Raw genomic sequence first — 26328 nt, forward strand, 5'->3', positions numbered from 1 at the left:
TATGACTCATAAAAAAGAGCATTATGATATACTGTCTCTAGTGTATGTTCATTCTATTTCTAGAAACACGAATATATATCTTGCCCCCACCATATTACACACACACACACACACACACACACACACACACACACACACACACACACCCCTCCATACAAACCTTATTTTAAAGAAAGAACAAAGAATACTCCCCTATCTCTTTCTCTCTCTCATTCTCTCTCTGTTTCATTCTCCCTCTCTTTCTCGTTTCTGTCTCTGTCTCTGTCTCTGTCTCTCTCTCTCTCTCTCTTTCTCTCCCCAATATTAACATTATCTATTTATAATGAATTAAAATGTGTATACACATATACATATACATGTGTATACACATAATTACATAATTAAGTTTGGATCTGAATTTTAGAAATATTCATTACAGAAAATCAAGTTCTATTTGAATTTAGTACTTTTATAGCATTTCTGTCAAATGTACAAGTGAGAATACTATTGCACTCTTAACAGCAGTCATTTAATGGATGTGAAGGAAATGTGTCCTTAATTCAAATTTCTACCAAATTAAAAAACAAAAACAAAAACAAAAACAAAAACAAACATGCCTATATTCAAAAAGCTTAGGAGGAAAATATAATCAATAGAGGAAATTTCTTATGTATCTCTATATTTTATTAGTGTCATATAGTATAATTTTGTCAAGTTTTTAATAATTAATTAGGCATATTTTATTATAGTTCTGTATAGATAATATATACATATGTGATATTTATATTACCAAGTATAATAATAAAAGTATTCTGTTCTAGAAAGAGTATAGTAGATGTGATTTTAATAGAAAAAATAAGAAATTGGTAAAAAGATAGGAGAGTCAGTCCAGAATTTATTGAGGTAAAAGGCTTATACTTGAGTTTTGATAATTTTTTAATTATTGAAACGGTTACGTTCTCATCATATCTCTATAAAATGTTTATTTATTTGTACATATGTTTATGTATATATGTAGATACCTGTAGAAATAAAAATTGTTTATTGCTTTTCTTTTCCTTTTTTCAGTTTACGTATCTGAATTTGCTGCCTCTGAGCTCATTTTAGGACCCAAACCTCAGACATAAATCCTTCACTTCTACAACTCAACCCAACACCTATGCTCAGCACTTGATTTAAAAAAAAAAAAAGACTCACCATTTGCCAATCATTGAATTATCAAATATATGAATTTGAGACAAAAGTTATAGTATAAACAACAAATTTCTATCTCTTATTCTTCCAATCCCAATGATACAAAATTTCCATCTATATGTTTAAAAAAAAATTCCCTATCACTACTTCCTTTTCTCTCATCCCTATTTTCTTCACTTACACTGCTCCCATTGTTTCAATCTGGTTCTTTTCCATTAATGGTCTGCATTCCTGTTCTGTCTTTAAATTTACTTACATTTTAGGTCTCTTCCTTTTATAATTATGTCTTCTGGCATTCAGAAATAGTTGCCTTCCTCAGAAGACTATCCATAAGCTATCAATGACAATACCATCTGTACTTACCTATAGACCAATAAACACTGATCCAGCAAGGGTAGCTGATATAGATCTTGTTCCCCATTGCTACTTTAATTCTCTCTCTCAAGTACTGTCATTCAGAAATCTTTCATATTTTGAGGTTTACTCTATCCAGATATATCATCCCAGTAGAAATCCAAGAGTAGTTATATTTAAGTTTATTCTTTTTCCTTTCTTGAGTAGTTTCTTTTTTATGATACAAAGCATTTCAATAAAAATCCCTACACCCCAAGAAATATCCTCCAGAAAAGCAAAGTTAAAAAAATATATATTTTTCAATCTATTTTCACATACAACAAGTTCTTTGGGTATGGATCATAAGTCCTCCTAGAATAGTCTTAGATAATTATATTGTTGTGAATAACAAAGTCATTCATAGCTGATCATCCCACAATATTGCTATTACTTTGTACACTGCATATTTTACTTTGCTTGAGTTCATGGAGGATTTCCAATTTTTTTTTTCTAAGAACATTTTACTTATCATTTCTCATGGAACAATAATAAACCATCAGAATAACATACCACAATCTATTCAGTCATTTTCCAATTGATGGGTATCCCCTAACTTTCTAATTTTTTGTTTTGAGAAGAGAGTTATTATAAATATTTGTTCTTTTCCTTTGTTTTTAAATCTCTTTTGGGATTCATGCTTAGTAGTGTCCTTAGATCAAAGGATATGCATGATTATATAATCCTTTGGTGTTATTATAATTCATATCTTTTGTTTATCAATTGAGGAATGGTTTTTATTTTTTTAAATAAATTTGACTTAGTTCCCTGTGATGTGGTCAGGGAACCAAAATGATGGGGTTAGTGGCAGTGCAGATAATTGTGGGTACTCCTCTTTGGTTGGCGTAGATCCAACATGAAAGAATTCATGAACCCGAAATATTAGACTGGCAAAAAGGAAGTTTATTGTTGGCACTGCAGAAGTCAGCTTTTGCTAGGAGACTGACTTTCTAGTGATAAAGACCTGACAGAGAGATAAAGGTCCTAGCAGAGAAATCCTGGCAGAGAGATAAACAGGTGTTAACACTAAGAAGAGAATGTCTTCACAAGGGCAGGGATCCTGACAGGCAACTATGCCAAGAAGAGAGGTTCCTTGACAAGGGATGATCCTCCTTTGGGCCTCTGCAAATTAAGAGTTTAAAATTGCCCTTTTTCATAAGAGATCAATTGAATGAGATTTCTTCAATGGTGTCACTGCCTCCAGGCCTAGATTTCCAGTTGAATAAGATCACTTAAGTTAGAGCTAAGTAGGAGTGATCCTTTTGAATAAGATCACTTAAGTTAGAGCTAAGTAGGAGTGATCCTGGACTAATAGAGGGTGCAGCTAGTCAGTAGAGAGTATAGCTAGTCCCACTAAGATAACAGAATGAAGCCACTTTATTTTGATTCCCTGAGGCAGGCCTCTCCCAAAGGAAAGTTTCTCAAGAGTTCAAGGAAAGTTTCAAGAATTCATCCATGGCTTCCCCCCCCCAAAGTCAGAGGACAGTTTTAGGATTCCCTCCATCACCTGCATATTTGAGAAATGAGGTCTTCATCAAAAAAACCTTGCTTCAAAAAATTTTCCCAGTTGCTGTTGCTAACTTTATTTCTTCTATTTGTTGTCTCTCTTCTTTTACCCTGATCGCCCTTAAAATATTGTGATACTGACTACCACCTCCCCCATATGCCCTCTTTTCTGTCACCCTTCCCCTTTCTCATGTCTCCTTCCCCTCCTCCTTTCCTTCAGAGTAAGAAAGAATTCTATACCCATATTGAATAGGTAAATTATTTCCTCTTTGAACCAATTCTGATAACAATAAAGTTCACTTATTACCATTCCCCTCTTCTTTTCCCCTTCCATTATAAAAACTTTTTTTTTTTGCCTCTTTTTTAATGGAAAATAATTTATGCTATTCCTTCTCTCCCTTTCCCTTTCTCACAGAACATTTTTCTCATCCCTTAATTATATATATATTTTAGATATTATTCTTATATATTAAACTCATACCTGTGTCCTCTGTCTATGTATACTCCTTTAACTGCCATTATAATGAGAAACTCATAAGTTAAAAATATCATCCTCTTATAAATCTTATTAAGTTCTTTATAATTTACATTTCCTGATTATTTCCTTATGGTTCTCCTGAGTCCTGTATTTGAAAATCAGTTTTTTTTTTTTTTTTCAGCTCTGGTCTTTTCACTGTGAATACCTGAAAGTCATTTATTTCATTGAAAATCAACATTTCCTTGATTGTTGGAATCTCCTTGATTCTCCTTGACTGAACACTGAAAAGAGTAGTATTATATAAGTGATTAGAGAAGCTAGGTCGCAGAGGGAAAAAAAAAATGAGAGGAAAGAAAGTGGAGGCAGTGAGTAAACACAATTTTTAAAGGAATTTGGCTGAGAAAGAGAAGACATACAGGATAAAGAGTGTTATAGGATTTAGGGGATTTTTAATGGAGGAGAAATGAAGATATATGCAAGTGTCAGGAAAAGAAAAAGTAGAGAAGGAGAGATTAGAGAGTAGAGAATGATAATAAAAGCACTATTCTATAGCAGATGAAAAGATATGAAATGTATTTATGTATAGGGTTGATCTCAATTAGAAAGGCTGCGTTTTCATCTGAGACAGAAATTAAAAGAAAAAAAAAAGTAGAGGATGATGTCAAAGAGGTCTTGTGATGGTAAAATTGAGAATGTGACCTGTTTGTAGTTGGGAACATAAGGGATTATAAGAGTTAAATAGTTTGAGGAAGCAAGTGGTTAAGATATTAAGGTTACATTACCATGTATATTGAAATCCCTTTGTATGAAGGTAGTCGTTGAGCTAGAATTGAAATTTCTGGCTGTTAGAAACTGAACGCTGAGAAAGGAGCAAGAATGTCTTGGGGTCAATAGATAACTCTCACCAGGAGTAGGATTAAATTGTAATTTGTATACATGGAGCTTTACTCTTCTCTCTACCCTAGATGATCATCTTCTCATTTTCTCTGACAAATTTGCTTCACAAAGGCTCCTTTCTTCTCTTCTCTTTCCCTGGCACTGCCTCCATATTTCTTTCTTCCTGCTCACTCATTCCTTGTTATTTACAAATATGTCCAGTTTTTTTCATTAAAAGAAACAAACAAACAAAAAAACCAAAAAAATCCTCACTTGATCCTGATTCTACCCCCTCAATTTGTCATTTTTATCTTGCCTTCCCTTCACAGTGAAACTTCTAGAAATGATTCCATTTATCAACTCATTTTGCCCATTCCCCTCATCATTCAACTGAAACTGCTCTTTCCAAATTGCCTAGTGTTCTCTAAATTGCTAAATATAATAATCTTTTTTCCTTCCTCATTTATATTAGCCTCTGCAGTATTTGAAAGTACTGACTACCTTCTTTTCCTAGATACTCTTTCCTCTTTAGGTTTTTTGTGATATTGATCTTTCTTGGTTAATCACTCTTTAGTCTCTTTTCTTATATTATTATTCATATCCCTAACTCTAAATCTAGGCTAGCCTAAGGTACCATTTGGATCCCTCTTCTGTCTTAAATATATTCTTTCATTATTTCCTCTTTTACTTCCTATATCTTTATATAGCCTTAATCTCTTTCCAGAGCTTCAATTATGTATCACTGATTACTGTTACATATTTTGAACTGAAAATCCTGGAGACATTGGAAATTCAGCATGTCCAAAACAGAATTATTTATCTTTTGCTCCCAAAGTTACCTTTCCCCTGAACTTCTGTTTTTTTGTTGAATTCACCAGGTTTATAACCTCAAAGTCATCCTCATTCTCCCAGGCTCTACTTATCCAACTAGGTTTTGTCAATTCTACTTCCACATCTCTTACCTAAAATAATATCCTAGTTCGAGTTTTTAATCATCCCTCACCTGAACTATTGCATCTTCCTCTTAAGATACCACTTTAGTTCAGACCCTTATCACCTTTCATCTGTATTATTGAAAATCTCCTAATTAGTTTTTCTATCTTCTTTCATTGTCCTACACATTTTATTTATTCTTTTTAAACTTAAATGCAGAACATGAGAGCATTCAATATAAAGCAATTAATTTCCAATTCACAGAAATCTACGTAATAAATTTTATACATTGATTTCAAAACAGCCCAGCTGTTCTGTGATACTTTCTAGGATGTTTTCCCCCCTCTATTTTATTCTCCCTCCTTTCTCCCTCACCTCTTGTCCTATAGAAGGCTACAAGAAAGTAGTTTTTCTTAAATAGAAAGCTGAACATATAAGTCCCCTACTCAACTCCATTTACTTCCTATTGCTTCTGGGATAAAATAAAGTCGTTTATTTAACTTTTAAGACCCTTTGCAGTTTGTTCCCAACTTATTTTAAGCACTTATGAAACTTTAGTTTCCCTTCTGAATTCTTTAATACTAACAAACTGGATTCTTTTCCATTCTTACCTCTCATTTCTTATTTCTGGGTCTTTATATAATCTGCCACTTATTCTTGGAATGTATTCACTTCTTACCTGTGCCTCTTAGAATACCTAATTCCCTTAAAAACCCAGTTCAAGTACCCTTGCCTATATTATGATTCCCTAATTTCCCATCTTTCTACTGCTGCTTACCTCCCCCATTTACTTTGTATTTAGTATGAGCAAGTGTGTGTGTATATTATAGCACGAATTTTGCAGATACTTGTTTCATATGTATATGTACATATATATAGTATATATGTATATGTTGTCTCTCTCTCTATATATATATTATATGTGTGTATACATATATATATGTATGTATTTATATATGTACCCACATCCATACAAATATATAGAGTATAAATGTATGCTGTGTCTCCCTATAAGAGATGAATTCTTTGAGAACAGGTGCTATTACATATGTGTCTTTAGCCTTATGCCTGGAATATAGTGGATAGTGAATAAATGCTTGTTGATCAACTAATAGATCAGAAACAGCAAGTGGCACAAACACCCCCATCAACTTCTTAAAATTCTAACAATTTCCCACTAGTACTTTCTGCTCTTATTAATGATACAAATATAATGTATTTGGTTAGTGATCTTAGTAAGTGAAAGAAGTGAATTATCTAGTTTGTATGCTCGGTTTTATTTTAAATTCTTTCTTTCTCAAAGAATTATTTTTTAGAATCACAGCTGGGAAAGATATTACATACCATCTAGCCCAAGGTGACACAGTGTCAGAGCTACATTCTGATTTTTTTTTCAGACTGTCATGGGTATTCAACTTAATTATTGAATATAATATATAAATTAAAAATTTGGCGCAAATTCAAATTCTTTACTATTCCTTTATTTCCTTTTATTCCTTCCCTTATTACAATGTTACATTGAGATTTTCCTATTTAAATTTGTTGTTGTTTTTTTTTTTTACCTAGCAGAGCTTTGAAGGAGAATGGGAAGAGGATATTTTTAAATATTATAAAGTGTCTATCAAAACCCAAAAGTTAGCATTGTATATCATGGCAACAGATTAGAAGCTTTCTTGATCTGAATAGAATATTTTCTTTTCTTTGCTGTTCTGTAACATATTTCAAGAAATATGGACAGCTAGATAACTTAGGCTGAACTTTGGATATATCCTAATTTAAAATCTGGATATAACAGTTGTTTTTCATCCCTCCTTTTTTCTGTATTTCACTTAAGTTTCCAGATCTTTTGTTCCTCCAAATGAATTTCATTGTGTTGTCTAGATGTATGAAGTATTCCCATGTTACTTCAGCATAGCTCCAAATCTATAGTCATAAGATGAAATATTCTGTGGAAGGAAGCAAGAATAATGTGACTTTGCCACTACAGAACAAAAAACCTAGTTTGGGAAGGAGTTCAGGACATTTACCCAAGTGGAAATTATAAAATATCTGTTGCTAAAGCAGTAATTTATGAAATAGTCTATAAACATAACTCCTGCCTTTAACTATATATTTTATTATTGACAAAGCCAGGACATACCTGTTTTTGAAGGAAGATTTGTTGATTATATGATTTTTAAAAAGAAGCTTTACTAAGCTACATATCAATAGAATTTATCTTTTTGTTTTGTGTGTGTCATTTTATTTCTCTAAGTGTTCTTGTCATCAATAAAAAAATTGTACCTATCATATTGCATTCATATATAAGAATATATGTCTATCATATTGAATATATTTTCTGTGTTCTTTATGTCCCTATTTTGTATTTACAGGATATTATAGGCTATGTAGTTTATGGTTTCTGGATAAAAAGCATAAAACACCGTAGTCATTTCCTCTTACCTTCAAAGAGACTTATGGATTTCAATATCTTACTAGGGAGTTAACTTGATTCCTAGGAGATGACTTGCATTGTCATGGGACACCAGATTAGCTTCTTTCACCTCTGATGCTTTTTTGCATGATTGGTCTCTACCACACCAAGGAATTTAATTTGTTTGAGGTGAATACTATAAGAACTCAGATAAACTTGGATTAGTTAAAATGAAATTTGTATAAGCTCAAGTGAAACAAGTCTAGCCTGAGTTAAGCATCATTTATGAGTGCTTCTTGAGTATGTTGGCAATGCTGTATTGCTTACCTACCTGCATCTGCATTTCCACCATTACATAAATAATGTGCATGACTTTTAACTTGATTGTAAAGTCATTACCACTTAATTGGTTTTGCTGTGTGATTTACTGGCCATTTTAATATATGATAATTTTGAAAAAAAAGCAGAGATTAAGAGGAATGAAATTTTTCTAAAACTGCAGAGTGATCGACAGTTCACTTTACTTCTTGTTTAGGAAATGATGCCTCTTCAATTGTCAACTGCCTTCATATTTTGGGTCAGACTTTGGATGCAAGGTAAAGGAAATATATTCTATCCAAATCAATGAAAAGTATTAAATATAAAAATGGTATGAGGGGCTATTTATTGAAATCTGGAAATTGTAGGAAACTGTAACAGTTGTAGATTATTAGTCCATTTTTGGAGACTCTCCTCCTTCCTCCCCTTTGTAAGTCTGTAGGTATCTGTTAACTCTAAATATTGTTTGCATTATAAGGCAGCTTTGTAGTTCCAATAAAGCATATAGCTTATTATTTCAGTTGTGTCCAGGAATTGACTTAGTTCCACTAAAGAAAAAAAAAAACACTACTATAAACAAAGTACTGTGTTATTTGTCAGGGGAAGAGAAAGAAATAAAATGACTTTGTTTTTGCTCTCAAAGAGATTAAAGTCTGGATATGGGCCATAAAACATAAAACACAAATATGATGTAAATAGGATTTAACAGTGTCAAGGAAAAGACCTGTTTAATTTGTTATGAGAGTTTTTGGAGGCCTCACAAGCAAATCATGGATGGTATTTTCTTTGGGTTGCACCTGAACTATACCTTGAAAGAAGGAAATTATTTCAACACATTGCATCATGGAAGGTTGTCCCAGTATAGATGATGTCTAATTTTTGTGAGTGTAGGGAATAGGGAAATTAGAGGATGAGGCAAAAGAGTAAAGAGAAGCTAGATGGTCCTGGACTTAGGAAGACCTAAATTCAAATCATACCTTCAGCATTTAATAGCTATGTGCCCCCAGTTAAATCATTTAACTTCTCTCAGCCTCAATTTCTTCATCTGTAAAGGAGAAATACAAATATTCTATATCTTCCAGGGTTGTTAGGAGGCTAAAATGAGATAGTTGTAAAATGCTTGGCAGACTAAAAGGATATATAAATGTTAGATACTGCTATTATGATTTAATGGACAGAACATTACATTTAGAGGAGGTTTGAATTCTAGTTCTGGAAGATCTTGAGAGAATAATCTTTTTGACCTTAGTTTCCCTATCTGTAAAGTAAATGATTTTAATGAAATGATTTATAAGATCCCTTCTAGCTTGATCAGCTGGATCCCATCAACATTATTTCATCTTGTTTTCTAATTTGACTGGAACATATATGAAAGTGAATTGCCTGGGAAAAAAATCAGTACATTATATTGGATTTAATGAGTAACATGTCTTTAATGTCAATCTAAGGATTTAGTATTTTATCTCATAACAGTGGGAAGCCATTGAAGTTTTTCTGAGCTGATAAATGAATATAGACCTATACAGATTATTATACCTTAAGGGGATTATTTTGGCAGCTCTGTGACTATAAAAAGGAGGAAACAAGAAAATGAAAACTATTAGAAAGATATTTTAGTAGCCCAGGAAAAAGGAAATCGGGTTTGAATTTGTAGTAAAAACGGATAGTAGAAGTTAGAAGCACAACACATAATAGATGTGGAAGTGATAATGACCCAGAAGAAAAAGTTGAGGATGACAGTTTTAAGACTGTAACATGGTGCTGTCACCCAATATAGGGAAATTTGAAGGAAAGAAGGAGTTTATGGCAGAAGACAATTAGGTCTGTTTGGTATAAATTGAGTTCAAGGTTCTAAAGCAACATTCTAGTAAGAGGTAAGCAGTAGTAATTTGACAATATAGAATTGGCATTCAATTGAGACATTGGGGCTTAGTGAATAAAGTTCAGTCATCTGTAGGTGATATTTTTAGCCATGGGAATAGATACATTTATCTCAAGGATGAAAGTGAGTAGAAACTTCTCTTTTTAGAAGTTAGGAAGGACAAAGAATTTGACCAGAGTTGTAACATGACTGCCAAAAAGAAAGCTTATCAATTGAATTCAAATGCAGTACACTTGGCATCATTTGACCTTCTATACTTCGATTTGCTTAGCATTTATTTAAAGCATTGAAAATAAGATTTAACTTTAAAATGATTCCATGATATCTCTTAGTCATAGAGATAGCTCATTACAGTTTAACAAGTTATTTGCATTTTACAAGAGTTTGGGAAGAAATGTATAACCAGTATATTGCTTAGTCTCACAGACTAACTTCAACAATTATTGAATATCTCTTTGAGATAGGTATTTAATGTCTTTGAACAATAAAGTTCATTAATATATTATTATTTCCCTCTTTAAAAACTAAGATTTGTAGATTCCCCTTATAAGAAGAAATGTGCCTTCCTCTAAGTAGTTTTTTAAAAAATATTTTCCTAAGAAGCCTTCAAAAAAATTCTTTCAAGTTTTGTTTATTTAAAATGAATGAAATTAAAATGATATTTTTTGTTTGCGGAAAGATTATAAACTGTCAGAATAAGGTCTGTTAGGGGAGATTGGTTAAGAAATTTCTGAGCCTCTTAGAAACATTATCTATTATAAAAGTACATGAAAGGATCTGGGATACATAAAACATTATTAGATTAGACTTAGATTTTATGGACTTTAACACAATAAAAATATTTTAAAGGTTGTGTGTGATTCTTTTTTAGAATAAATTTTGGCTTGGTGGATTATTCAATTTTAGAAATCAAATGAGAAGCATATATTTTGTTTGTATGATCTTATGAGAAGATGTAAACATTTTTGTATTTTTGTATTTACTACCTAGAACTGTGATGAAGACTGGCATGGATAGTGTTAAAACAGCATTGAGAGCATTTTTGGATAATGCAGCTGAAGATTTGGAGAAAACTATGGAAAATCTTAAACAAGGACAATTCACTCATACTAGAAACCAGCCAAAAGGAGTGACTCAAATTATTAATTATACCACAGTGGCTCTTTTGCCAATGCTGTCTTCACTGTTTGAACACATCGGACAGCATCAGTTTGGAGAAGACCTAATATGTATGTGTAGTATCTCTTACAAAGATTTTGAAATATCATTTCATTCTAAGCAGGGATTATAATTTGGTTATAATTTGGTTTTTTACAGTGAATCCTTTTTATAGGTCTTGGTACCTCAACAAGCCACAGTTTGTTTTGTGTTTTTTTTTTTTGTTTGTTTTGTTTTATTTTGTTTTGTTTTTTTTTATTCCATCTTTGATTTTTACCACATTTAATTGGATGAATTTTTTATCTGTCTATATCTATAGCTATATTATCTATATTTATAAATTATATATAAATCATAGAATTTGAATTGTGCTTGTTGTGTTGAATTTGGTTTTAGATGATTTAAAAGATACATTCTAGTTCTAAATCCTGTAATAGTAGCTGTCCTTATTTAAAGTAATAAACAAAACAATTTGGAGTCAACAGTCTTAGTTGTTCATAGTAGTTGTCCCCAGTATCCCATGCATTATTTAATCACAAATATAAAATACAAATAAACCATAATACCTTGAAATGTTTGTTCAAGTTATTGAAGCTAACACTTCTATATTTGTATTAATTATGTAGTAATTTGTGTCAGGGATAGAAATGTAAAACAAAATTTATTATTCATTACTTCCTCTTAAACATTTTGATTTTCTTATCCTAAACATTGTGTTTGATATTATGAATTATACTATGGTCAAATAAATCTGGACTTCTTGATGCCTCAGTACTTTTCAATCACAAAGTAAAAGATAAAAAATATTTTTAAAGTATAATGAAGAATATTATTCATACAATAGTTTGAATGTCTTAAAACTAATTCCTAGAACCAAAAAATATTTTTATACCTTATTTTATCTGTATATTTTTCTTATTCTTTTGTTCTTAATTTTTAGTTTTGCATCACTTTAAAATTGAGATTGCTTTGCATTCAAAATTTTCTTAAGTGCCAACATAATCTTGAAATTTAACACTTAAAAGATGATATTCTTCATATTTAATTCCCTCCCCTACTTTTTTTTTAGTGGAGGATGTACAGGTTTCTTGTTACAGAATCCTGACTAGCTTATATGCTCTGGGAACCAGCAAGAGTATCTATGTGGAAAGGTAAGAGAGAATGATTTTGATCAAACCCTACAAATACAGATTATCTTTTTCCCTAACTGTAGACTTGATTAGAGCTAGTCTCTAATTTTAAAATTAGATTGATCACCTGAGATATTAAGGGAGATATGGGATATTCTTTAAGTTAACAAGCCACTAATTTATACTTACAGGCAGCGATCTGCATTAGGAGAATGCCTGGCTGCATTTGCTGGTGCTTTCCCTGTGGCTTTTTTGGAAACACATCTGAACAAACATAACACGTATTCAATCTATAATACTAAGTCTTCAAGAGAAAGAACAGGTAAAAACATTTTAAAGTACATTATTTTGAGATAATAAGCTAAAGACGAATAGAAATTATCTCATCTGTCCTACTTTGCCTCTTTAAATTTATCCACATGAACTACTTTAGCTTTTAATACTTTTAATAACCTTGCCTCAAAGTATCATTCTAGCCTATGCATAACTCTATACTCTGATCTAGACAAACTAACCATTTTCTCTCTTTCTCAAATACAATGCTCCATTTTCTGTGGTTCAAATAACCTTTCTTATTATTGCATCATAAAATTTTTCTTGTTCTTTAAGACTCAGGATAATCACCATTTTCTGCATAAAGACTTTCCTAATCCCTACAATTGCTAGTTAGCACCCTCTTTCCCACACTATATTGCATTTAATAACTGTGTATTTATTTGTATTTCTTCTCTTTGTGTTTAAAATTTATATATATAAACATATATACATATAAACATTACATATATATATATATATACATATATATATTCACACACATATTTGTCTTCCCTGTTAAAATATGAATTACTTCAAAATAGGGATGGTCTCATTTGCATATGTACTCCAATAAAACAGGTTTTTGATACTTATCAAATTGATTGATAGTATATGCTACTCCAACTAATAAATTGAAATATACTTTTCATTTGTTCATTTTATCTCTTTCATTGGTTAAGAATTATTTCTTTCCTTTTTTGATACTTATCTGAATAATGTCATCTAACTTAAAGTGCTATAAATGTGATATGATACTCCTGTTGTTCCTGGGTCTATATGCTTATTTTAAAATGTTCATGTTTGCCTTTCTCTTTTTTATGCTGATGGCTTTTGGTGTATTTATAGGATACAGAGCTGGCCTTGAGGCCAGAAAGGCCTGGGCTTAAATTCTGACTATTATAAACAGTGAGCATATCACACTCTGGCCAAGCACCCTATCAGGGTGACAGACAAATATTTTTATGTAACTAATATTTTATATTGGAGTAAAGAAGTAAAATAACATCATTCTTATCTACCATAATATTCTTTCTTAACTTACACCATTGCTATATTATTTCTAAGCCTGGAAAGCATATATATTTTATAAATTTTACCTTTTAATTTTTTATGATGTTCTCCCTATGTAGTTTTTTTTTTTTTTGTAATCCCTTAAGCAAGAATTGTGTGCTATATTTCATTGAACAGAGAAGAAAGAAAAGAAAAAGCCCATAATTCTTAGGATCTAGATGGTTCAACACGTAAAGAAAGAATAAAATAATGGAATCTGAAGAGAATCTGTCATATTTATTTCCTCCTTTTAACACTTTAAAAACTGTTCTTGTCTAGCTCTCAATTTGCCAGCTAGTGTGGAAGAGGTTTGTCCAAATATACCATCTTTGGAAAAGCTAATGGATGAAATTGTGGAACTTGCAGAGTCTGGAATTCGCTACACCCAAATGCCGCATGTCATGGAAGTTATACTGCCCATGCTTTGTAGCTATATGTCCCGATGGTGGGAACATGGACCTGAAAACAATCCTGACAGGGTAGATACATGTTGTACTGCCCTGAATTCAGAGCACATGAACACACTTCTAGGGAATATATTGAAAATCATTTATAACAACTTGGGTATTGATGAAGGAGCTTGGATGAAGAGATTAGCAGGTAAGATTTTAAAAGAGTATTGCCATATTAAAAACGAATTTGACTTAAGAACAATTCTGAATAAGTAAAGAATATGTAATATTTTGTCCATATTATTTATGGAAACTCAAGATCTGTTAATTAGTGAAACTGATTTATTTCTTATAGTTATATCTTTGTTTCATAAACTAATAATGATAATAAAACATTTTTGATTTTCTGGGTGAATCTATAAATATTTAAGCTTAATCCATTATTTAATATTTTGGTAACTTTCTAAATATTTAATCGTCTAAATTCCTAAGTAAAAAAATTTCGCAAAGCTTAAGAAATTATAACTAAATCTATAGATCCATGGTCTATTGATTTAGGTGACCAAATTATTCTACTTTTATTGTAATATATCAATCTATAAGTATAATAAAGTGATCTGGGAGTTACCTTTTTTTTTAAAGCAAGCATCTCAACCATATCCCATACCTTCAGCTCTTTTTCCTCTTCACCATCCTCCACTGTGCCTTTGCCTTCATATCTTCATTGATCTCTGCTCAAATCTCTGATTTTGCTTGGCTCTGGGGAATTGGACTGAGGCAACTGATTCTACCATAGAGGAAGAAATAAATTGTTCATTAGAAGCTCAAGCTTGAAATCAACAAAGTTTGAGAAATTATAGTGAATAATGGATGAAACTCACAGACTGTGAGGGATCCTGCAAGCAAAAGATTGAAGGCACTTGGTTCTGTAATACTTTTATATATCACTGAACTAGCAGAAGGCATAACTGTCAAACATCACTCAATTGATGGAAGAGTGGTTTGCCTCAAAGAGCAATCTCTAGAGAGGATTAGAAAACCTGAGTTAATGTTATTAAGAAGAAACTGTTGGTGCAATTAAAAAAGACACTGAGGATGTGGTTAAATTGATATTATTGAAATAAAAACAAATAATCTTTTTTTTTTCTTTTTTCCTGAGGCTGGGGTTAAGTGACTTGCCCACGGTCACACAGCTAGGAAGTGTTAAGTGTCTGAGACCAGATTTTAATTCAGGTCCTTCTGAATTCAGGGATGGTGCTCTATCCACTGCGCCACCTAGCTGCCCCCATAATCTTTTTTTTTTTTTTAAGTAGGGATAGGGAAGCATTTTTTTAAAAAATGATGACTATGATCTTATGGATAAAATTGTATTGTAAAAATACTATGGCATCAGTGGCCATAATGCAAAAGAAAAGACTATTTAATCTAATAAAAATTCTGAGAGTGATGGGATAACTTTTGGGCCATACCCAGGAAAGAGTTTGAGAGAAGGATTTGATGGATATGTAAGTGATTATGGATACTGGATCTCGTGGATATGTAAATGATTGTGGATGTGGATGATTACAATGGAATTAGAGAAGGAAAAAGAAATACCCCTTTTGGAGATATTCTTGCTTATTGATAGTTATTTATTAATTTCATTTTTATTTATTAGGTTTACTCAATTAACTTTATTTATTTAATATTTATTATTATTAATAGTTATTTAATAATATGATCTTACTATGGAGGAAGGATTGTTTAAAAAATACTCCCAAAATATTATACTTTTCTTGTAAATGTAAAGAAGTATTTCTTCTTTGATAATGTTAAATTTGTAAGTTTCAGGTGGAAACTTTCTTTTAAAAATATTTTTTCAATGTTTTGAAAAAGTAGCTATAATCATGGTGCAAGAGGGTTAAATATTTTCTTTAAAAAAATTGTGTGTATATACCATCAATGACAGAGCAAGTACTAGACTAGATGTAATTTTTCTTAATCTATTGGTCCTTTGGTGTGGGGGAGAAGAGACAAAGATGTTGACAGCAATGACAACCCAAGATTCTAGTCTTATCCAAGTTGATGGCATCCAAGGGTACTAAAACTTTCTATAATAGAACTTGTAGCAGTTGTTTACACTGTGATTCTATGAATCAGTCATATAATAATAAAATGGGTCATGTTTTCTGGATACTGAAAGGCAGTGTGATAAAGTGGAAAGAATGCTGCACTTAAGTTTGAATTCTGGCTCTAAAACACATCATTTAGAGAATGAATTAAGGGGGAAAAACATTGACATTCAGAACATGGGTGAATTAAAGTGTAAAGAAGTTAGTTGTACAGGCTTGATTTTCTTGTTTCCCTTTGAGTAGACTTTGAGACTATCATCATTGTTTTAAACTATATCCTCAGGACCATGTCTATATTTCCAGAATATAGAGCTAAACTTTGTGCAAGTAAATGTTAGCCCCTTCTGAGTGTCTTTAAATTTTTTTTCTTTGTTTTTGTTTTTTTGTTGTTTTTTTTCAAGGTTCAATTTAGTTGTCAAATTCTAGGGGAAGATTTTACTGATCTCCTTGAGCCTTAATGTTCTCTCCCTCGCCCCCAGAAAAAAATGGTGAATCACTTAAGAGCAACAATTTTTTAAAAATTGTTTGTATCCAGAACTTTGCAAATAAATAGCACTTAATAAATGCTTTTTTGACTGAAAAATATTGGATGTAGAGTTTGTTTGTTTTTTTTTTTTTTTTTTTGCAATTTGATTGAATAAAATAATTTTAAAAGAAAAAAGCTAAAGTTAAAAAATACACTTGGATACAAAAACTGTTATTTAATACTATAATTTAGGCAAGATAGTCTCATCTTCACTAATCTCCTTGGGAAATAAAAATACTGTCAAATTCCATATATATTCTTATATAACTAATTTTTGGAGATGAAGTTTTTCTTTCAATTTTCTTAAATTTATTCTTAAAACAAGTGTGGGTAATTATGTTCTTTTTCTTTTATTTCTTACTATTGAATTTCCATCATTTCCTAATAGTCTAAGGCTAAGGAAAAAAAAGGTATATATGTAAAGGCAAGGAGACATAAAATGAAATGACATAAAATGAAGTGAATGAGAATTTAGTTTCTCTGATAATTTTGAATTAGATGAGCATCTTAAAAAAAAAACCCTCAAAAGGATATCATCTTATTGAAAGTTTTTTTACATATATATGTATATTTATATGTTTATATTGATAAAGATAATTGTGTAGATAAAGATAAAAATTCTGAATACCTGGTTTCAAACAGTGTTTTCCCAGCCTATCATAAACAAAGTCAAGTCCCAGCTCTTAAAGTCACACTTCCTGCCACTGATGGAGAAACTCAAGAATAAAGCAGCTATAGTAGTATCTGATGAAGATCACCTCAAAGCTGAGGCTAGGGGTGATATGTCGGAGGCTGAGCTTCTCATTCTAGATGAATTCACCACCCTGGCACGAGATCTTTATGCCTTCTATCCTTTGTTAATTAGATTTGTGGACTTCAACAGGTATGTTTTTTTTTTTTAAACTCCTTTATTTCACAAATTCACTCCCTACCAGTTTAAATGTTTGTATCTCTTCTGATTTGACCCATCAATATGTATGTGGGATTGAGATTATTTTTGAGGTTATACTTTATTTAAATTTTGACTGGGAGAATTTGAACTTTATGCTGAATCTAAAATTATCAAGCTCACTTATCTTCAACAGTATGCTTCTTCACCTAAAGTTGACTGAAAAAATATGACCTTATTTTGATAATATAACACAATTCTATGAAAAACACTAGAGAAGCACAAAAATCAATGTAACCTATCTTAAAATAAGTAAAATTTATCTGAAGCAAGCCTTATTTGTAATAAGGATAATCTAGAAGCCTTTCTAATTAGATCAACCATCAAACAAGAATGTGCATTATTACCATCATTATTCAATATTGTGCTAGAAATGCTAGATATAGCAGTAAGAGAAGAAAAATAATTTGAAGGAATAAGAATTGGTAATGAGGAAACAAGAAGATTATCTTTTATAGATGTTATATGGTATACTTAGAGAATCTACTTAAAAGCTGGTTGAAAAAATAAACTTTAGCAGAGTGGCAGGATATGAACTAAATTAAAATAAATCATCAGAATTCCTACATATTACAAAAAAAAAAAAAATCCAGCAGGAAAAGATAGGGAAATTCTATTTAAAACTGCTACAGACAGTATAAAATATTTGAATGTTTTACACAGATAGAAATTATATATGAACACAATTATAAAACACTTCATATAAATAAAGACAGATTAAAACAATTAGAGCATATTAATTGTTCCTGGATAGGCCAAGAAAATATAATAAAAATGACAATGTTACCTAAGATAATTTACTTTTTCAGTGCCATGCCAATCAAACTACCAAAGAATTATTTTATAAAGCAAGAAAAAAAATTACCAAATTTATCTAAAAAAACAAAAGGTCAAGAATATCAAGGCAATCCATTTAAAAAAAAAAAAGTTATGGAAGGTTATCTAGTATTAGTGCCAGATCTCAAACAATATGACAAAACAAACTATAATTATAAAACAATCTAGTACTGGCTAAGAAATAGTAGATCAGTGAAATAAATTCAGTAAACATTAGTAAATTATAATAGTAATCTAGTATTTGATATATTCAATGATGTCACCTATAAAAATAGGTATTCACTATTTGAGAAAACTTCTGGGAAAACTGGAAAACAGTCTGGCAGAAATTAGACACTGATAAGCTGTTTCATATGTTATACCAAAATAAATTGTCATAAACCTCCAGATAGCTTATCTCAGCTATCTTCCACCTCAAATTTAGTGTCTCCTAGACTCCCAGTTTATCAGAATTTATGATCTTTCCTGACCCCCAACCTGTCAGAACTGAATTTATGGTCTGTTCCTGGAATCCACTCCCCAGTGCTCTACCCCCATCTTACCTTTGTTTCCAGATTGCTGGAACCCTGGAAGAGTCTATGGAAACCCTCACTCGCTGCTGGATACTTTGAAACAAGAGTCCAATCCAGCTGTCGAGAGTCAACATGGATCCTGTTTTGCCCCCAGTCCAATCTCTCCTCCTGGAGCCTTTAATAAAATATTAAAAACTCTCTAATCTCTACCTTGCCTCAATTTCTCCAGCATTACAATGTTAAACTGAAAAATTGTTTCACCCCATTTTTTGGTGGGTTATGTTGCTCCAGAATCTATGTACCAGGCTTGATTTAGTTTTGTTTCCAAGGGAAACTAAGAAAAGCTCAGACAACTTCCTGGCTTCTCTGTACCATTTCAACTCTGCCTGTAGGTCCATGATTCATATGTAAAGAGTAATAAATTAGGGGAACATAGAAAAAATACCAATGAGGATAAGAGGAGAGTGTGTGAGTAAACAAGTTAGAGTTAAAATGGATAATTTTGATTAAATCTAAAAGATTTTGCATAAAAATCAGTGCATTCAAAATTAGAAGGAAATCTTTGCAAAGTGAGAAAAAAAATTATGTTTCCCTAAGGCCTCATTTCCCAAATATATAGGAAACTAAGCCATATTTGTAAAAATGGGAGCTATCCCCTCCATTGCTAAATGGTCAAAGCATATGAACAGGTAATTTTCAGAAGAAAAAATCAGATATCAAATCATAAAAATGCTCTAAATCACTACAGATTAGAGAGATAAAAATTAAAATATGAGATACTACTTCATACCTATCAAATTGGCTAACAAGATAGAAAAGGAAAAGGATATATGTTGAAGGGGATGTGGGAAAATGGTTACAGTAATGTATTGTTGGTAGAGATATGAATTAATATAGCCATTCAGGAGAATAATTTAGAAAAATTCTGACAGAACTATAAAACTGTATATATCTGTTGATCCAGTAATATCCCTACTAAATCTGTATCCCAGAGATTAAAGAAAAAGAAAAAGTATGAATATGTACAAAGATATAGCATCTCTTTTTGTGCTGACAAAGGATTCAATTGGGGAATGACTGAATGAGCTGTGATATATGATTTTGATGGAATACTATTATGCTATAAGAAATGATGAGTCAAATGATTTTTAAAAATTGGTAATACTTGTATAAGTTGATGAAAAGTAAGCTGAGCATATCTAAGAAAACATTATATATATTGTAATGATAATTAACCCTGAAAGGTTTAGCTACAATGAACTATTCAATGATCCATGACAATACCAAAGGACTCATGATAAAAAATCTTATTCCTTCCAGAAGGAAAACGCGTTTCTTTTTGTTATTTTTTCCTCTAATAATATGTTTATTGTAAAATACTTAACATGATTTTATTTGACAATGAGTATCATATTTTTTTGTCTTCTTAGTGCATAGAGGAGTAGATGAGAAAGAGGGAGAAAATTTAGAACTGAAAAGAAAATTTAAAAATCATGAACTTAAATGATATTTTAAAAAGCAAGGGTAGGGAAAGTAAAGGCTTTAACAAAAATTAGGAAAACTCAACTTAAGAATGACATTTTAAAATACATTTGATTTTTCTTCATTACTTGGTTTTGAAGTCTGTTCAACCAAAAGGCAATCTCATCACATTAAGAAATAACTAAGGAACCACATTATTGATTGTCTATTCTAGAGCAAAGTGGCTAAAAGAACCAAATTCTGAAGCAGAGGAGTTATTCCGCATGGTGGCTGAAGTATTCATCTATTGGTCAAAGTCTCATGTAAGTAGGATAATATTTGCAGAAAGTGAATGCTTTTAGCCTCTTTAAAAAAAGGCCTATTCCCCTTTCTCACCTTCCTCAGTTACTTAGATTGTATATATATCTTCCTTGAAAAGGTACTTGTTGCCTCAGTTCTTTCAGCATCAATACATTTTTTGCTTCCAATTGTAATGGTGAAATGGGCTTTCTTTTGTGATATTAGCATATCATCATAGTATATTACCTTTTAATATTTGAGATTATCTATAAAAAACAAAATGAAAAGTCTCTTTTATTTTTTCTTCAGGTAGCTTGGCACCTATTTGAAATGTTTAAATATTATTTTTACCCCAAAATGTATTTTAGACATAAATTATGTTTTACTTAAATTGATTAGAAATTTGCAGTTACCCACTTTCTGTGTTGTAGATTTATCCTTAATTGTTGTATAACATTTTTATTGTAGTAATTAATACCATGTATTTTAAAGTCTTATTGCTAACATATTTTCCTTTATTATTCCATATATTCCTTCAATTATCTTATTCAATTTTTCTATAATGATTATTTTAAATATGGAATAGCAATATCAATCAAGGTTTATATATAATTCTAGAAAGAAATAGTGATAGACACTCAAATATTTCATTTATTTGAATATCTAATATTTATAATATCAGAATTATAGTTGGAAAGGTCTTTACAAATTAATTGGCCAAATAGTATACTTTATACATTAATTCCCTCTGCATGCCAGTTTAAAGTTTTATCATTTTAAATTAATAAAATATTTAGCATTCTTTCAATGCTTATTTTAAATGACATCTTTTCATAGTATCTTTTCAAGGATACTACTTTATATAGGAGAAAAATAATGCCACCTATAAATTATTCAAATTTTATAGGGAAAAATAATTCTGAAAGACTTTAGAATTATGATCAACTCCAATAATAAACCATGAGTCCAAAAGAATGAAGATAAAACATGGCACTGAAAAACGTGATGAATTTAAAATTCAGAAAGACACAGACATTTTTATATTAGGTTAATATAGGGATCTGTGTTGCTGAAATATGTAGCTACTTATTGAGTGATTTTTTTTTTTCTAATTGGGAAGGGTGTAATGGGAAGGACAGATTAAGTTTTAAAAACATTTGTTAATTGAAAAATAAAAATAATAAACTATTTTTAAAAAAGAATAACAAACCCTTAGAACTAAAGCAGAATCCAGGTCTTCTTATTCTCAAACTAGTTGTTCATTGTTTTCTTATACTGCCTTTATATTTTTTTCTGAGTGTTCTTAAATTTTGCTTTTGGTCATCATGTTTTTAAATGTTCTGAAATAGTGTATACTGAAATGAAAGTACTATCATTATAGTTAAAACCTGGTAAATAATATTTGAAATAGTATATAAATTTTATCCAAATGTGTGCCTAATTATTTGCAAAGATTTTTTTTCCTGAATTTTGAATGAAACATCACATTAGATTTTGGAAAGTATCTATGAAATTATATTCCAATCATTTTTTATCTTATTATTCTGTATTTAGAGTAAAATCCATTAAATTTTTAAAACATATTGATTCTTTCCAAATGTAACTGTATAATACTTAACAAATTAAAGAAAACAGCCATATTTATTAGAGTTCCCCCTTCCCCAAAAATGCAAGACTATGTATACAAAATAAGACCAATTGGTTACAGCTTTCCTTCTTTCTGTAGCTCTATTTGGTTACTTACACTTTTTGATTCTTCTGAATACATGGGTCTCTATGATTCACAACCATAGTGTATCCAATAAAATGTTCAGATTAAAGAGAAGAGCTTTGGCAAGTAACAAAGAAATTTGGAGTCATTTAATGCCTTTCAATATGATTCAGCCTTTTGTTTAGTCAGTTTTGGGTCCAACTCAGTGTTCATCAGTGGTATCTTAGATAAACAGATTGAAAACTTAATAAGCTATAAGAATCCTTAAAAAGATTTTGACCTTTGTACCTTAAGAGGACCAAAATGACATTACAAAGACAGTATTTATATAAAGTGTGTCTGACTATGATTTATCATACCAATATGGACTTATAAGGGTCTGCCACAGGTTGGGTACAAAGAGTTTGTAAGACTACCTGGGATGGAGATATCTCTAAATTTCTATATCTTATATTTCTTTTGAGCTGCTGCAATTTTGCTTTGCTTATAGAACATAGTGCCTTCTTTGATATGAGCATACCAGACTGTATGGTCTTGTGCCAGTGTCTCCCATTTCTCACAATTTATAACAGAGTTTTCTAGGAAAGCGTTGAGATTCTTATATTGCTTCTTTTGACTACCATGGAAGCAACTGCCTTGTGTGAGCTATCTGTAAAAGAGTTTTTGGACAAACATTCATTTGGAACTCAGATTAAATGGCTAGCCCACTGGAGTTGCACTCTTATATAAAGAAATTGTATACTTTAGTCTTAGTTTGACTTCACCTTGGATTACATTAAAACTTGCCTTACTAAATAAATTTTCTATCTATTAAAACTATCATAAAACTTTTTCAGTCCTATTCATCATCAATAAAATATAAATAAACATCTGTAGCATATATTAATTATTTAAATAGCATTCTTTTCTCCATATTTGGATTCTAATCTTCACAAACCTCATAGTTAAAATATTACTCTTGGGGGCAGCTAGGTGGCGCAGTGGATAGAGCACCAGCCTTGAATTCAGGAGGACCTGAGTTCAAATTTGGTCTCAGACATTTAACACTTCCTAGCTGTGTGACCCTGGGCAAGTCACTTAACCCCAGCCTCAGGAAAAAAAAAAAAGAAGAAAGAAAGAAAGAAAAAATAACAATATTACTCTTGAAAAGTCTTTTAATCTCTGTAAATGCAATCCCACAAATGTAAAATGTAAATATTTCTCATATGAAATATTCTTGTATTATTTGTAAAATTTGAGTAGTTTATTATTTTTCCATTTATTTATTTTTCAGTTTAAATTATTTTGTCCCTCCCAATAGTTCCCATCCCCTTTGAGCATATTTTGAAAGGAAGCAAAGCAGGAAAAGAGGGAGAGAGGAACAGAATGAGGAAAAAAAAGAAAAGAAAGAGAAAAGCAAAATTTTCAGTACATAGCTTTAGCAATACAATAATATTAGCAATACCAAAATATCAATTTATAGATCAGAAAGTGAATGCTTATTTCATATTCATTCTTTTTGGATTTCTGGTTTATGTTTAGAGTTGATCAGTGTTCTAAATTCTTTTAAACTATTTTTATCTAAATAGCTCTTTCATATTACTTCAAATAATAAATCTTAGGAGATGATCACATGTATTCTAATTCATACTATTTGAAGTTATAATTTTCTAAAACATGGTATTTGATTTTAGCCCAGTGGAATTAAAGCATAACTTTTAATACTATGTCTGTTTCATAGTGTCTGTTATTTGTACGATTTGGGATCTATTTGTAATGTTATTATTGAATAACTTGTTCTCATTGTTCTGTTCACTTTGCTCCTTATTATTTTGTAGACGTCTTGTCAGTTTTCTCTAAAATTGTTAATTTAGTCATTTCTACGTACAGTAGGATTGTTATATATAATACAGTATTTTTCACTATATGAATATACTACCATTTGTTGAGCTATTCTCCAGTAGAAGGACACTAGCTCAATTTCCACTTTTGTTCTATCATTTTTTTAAAAAGCTGCTATATTTATATTTATAAATACATAAGCCTGGAAGTGGTATGATTGGGTCAAAAGATATGTATAGCCTATAACTTTCTGAGCATAATTCCAAACTGCTTTTCAAAATATCTGGACCACTTCATATTTCTACCAACAATAGAAAATAACCTGATTTCTGACAAGCTCTCCTCTTAAAATTTGTCATATTCTTCTTTTTATCATCTTTTCCCATCTTTTAGATGTGAAGTAGAATCTTAAAATTGCTTTTATTGACATTCCTCTAAATACTAATATTTTAAATAATTTTTCCATATGATTGTTGAAAGTTTTGACTTATTTCTTTGAGAATTGCCCATTCATATCCTTTGATTTATCTATTGGGAACAGATTCTTAGTCTTCTAAATTATTCATCATCTTTTCTTAGAAATAAAACTCTTATAAAAAAATTTCCCCAGGTACCTGTTTCCCTTCTAGATTTATATATATGAGATATGTTTACATAAAAACTTTTTAAAGTTTATATAATGAAAATTATTTCTTTTATCTTGTGTGATCCTATCAATTTTTTAGTCATGAATGCTACCCATTTCCATATATCCAAAAAGTTATTACTTTTTTGTTACTCCAACATAGTTAAGATGTGACCTATTTTGTCAGTCATGTAGCTATTAGGAGCTATTCTTATGTATAATAGTGTTGAAGTAAGGCATATATTTTGTTTTAAAATCCTCTTAATGGAATTGTTAAATTATTTCATAGTGTCTTCACAGTAAATGGAGAAATAGAAATGTTATACAATAGTGAACTACAAAGAAGGTCAAATAATTTCTTTAGCCAATTGGTGCAATTGGTACCAAAGGAAAAAAAAAACGGTGGATTTGGGTTGTAATTTCTTTAATTTTTGACTGATGGAGGACACAAATTAATTATATAATATCCAAAATTTAACTAGAAATTTAAAAAGTTTGACTATTAGCTTGGGATTTTTCCAACATATCAATCACTTTAACCTCCAAAATCAACAGCACAGTACCATGTACATGGTAAATAAGTTTGTCCAAAGTGACCTGAAAAAAATTTACAAAAACATGTGGAACATCTATCATAATAAATAAATTATTGAAAATTTACTTTCACTGGTATTCAGTATTTTAAGAAGCTTTAAGTAATTGACTTTCAACATTTTCCTTATCTTTTAGGATTCTTTTTTTTTTTTAATTATCTCTTGGAGGTACAAATTGATAATTATTTGGCTAATATTTTTCCTGTGTTTAAAGATAAAATTGAGTTAACTAATTGACTGATTTTTCAAATTAATTTCAATTATAATTGTTATATTAGTGTAAAACTTGAATTCTTCTCTGTAAAATGAAGGTATTGAACTAGTTGATCTCTAAATTGTCTTTCTATCCACAGCTATTAGATATTTGGGTGCTAAAATGTTCATTATTAAAACTAAAAAATTCACTTGGGATTTTGACATCTTTATGTAATGCTTGATTAATATTAAGGTAAATTTTATGAATTGATATAATTTGATATTTTAAAAGGGGCTAGCCATATAATTTCTAAAATATTTCTTAAAAATCTGATTCTGTATTCATTGCAATATAAAAAATACTGTCTCCATCAGTCCTACTCAGCATTTTATCCTGTTTTCAAGAGTAAATAAAAGTAGAAAAAGATTTAACACTTAGGGAAAGTCACACTGCAGTGAGTCTTTATCATTTCTTTCTATTTTAACTTCTTTGATAAATTTTAACTTAAATTTTTTGTGCAACCTTCCAGAATTTCAAAAGAGAAGAACAAAACTTTGTGGTTCAGAATGAAATCAACAACATGTCTTTCCTTATTACTGATACAAAGTCAAAGATGTCAAAGGTACTCTAATTTGTTTCATGATTCCAAAAGATCTTTTTTTTAATTGTATT

At 30.6% G+C, this 26328-nt stretch overlaps 1 protein-coding gene across 2 annotated transcripts in view; it reads left to right on the plus strand.

Moving 5' to 3' along the window:
* Positions 1–26328, plus strand: part of RYR2 (ryanodine receptor 2) — a 699155-nt gene that overhangs the window by 519997 nt on the left and 152830 nt on the right. For both annotated transcript variants that reach the window (XM_074262493.1, XM_074262494.1), the window contains 8 exons: positions 8305–8365; positions 10960–11198; positions 12197–12278; positions 12449–12579; positions 13902–14222; positions 17294–17534; positions 20646–20733; positions 26186–26278. In XM_074262493.1, the coding sequence (XP_074118594.1) occupies positions 8305–8365; positions 10960–11198; positions 12197–12278; positions 12449–12579; positions 13902–14222; positions 17294–17534; positions 20646–20733; positions 26186–26278 (1256 nt within the window). The remainder of the gene's footprint in view (positions 1–8304; positions 8366–10959; positions 11199–12196; positions 12279–12448; positions 12580–13901; positions 14223–17293; positions 17535–20645; positions 20734–26185; positions 26279–26328) is intronic.

The sequence above is a fragment of the Sminthopsis crassicaudata genome, chromosome 4 (assembly GCF_048593235.1).
Source record: "Sminthopsis crassicaudata isolate SCR6 chromosome 4, ASM4859323v1, whole genome shotgun sequence".
NCBI lineage: Eukaryota > Metazoa > Chordata > Mammalia > Dasyuromorphia > Dasyuridae > Sminthopsis > Sminthopsis crassicaudata.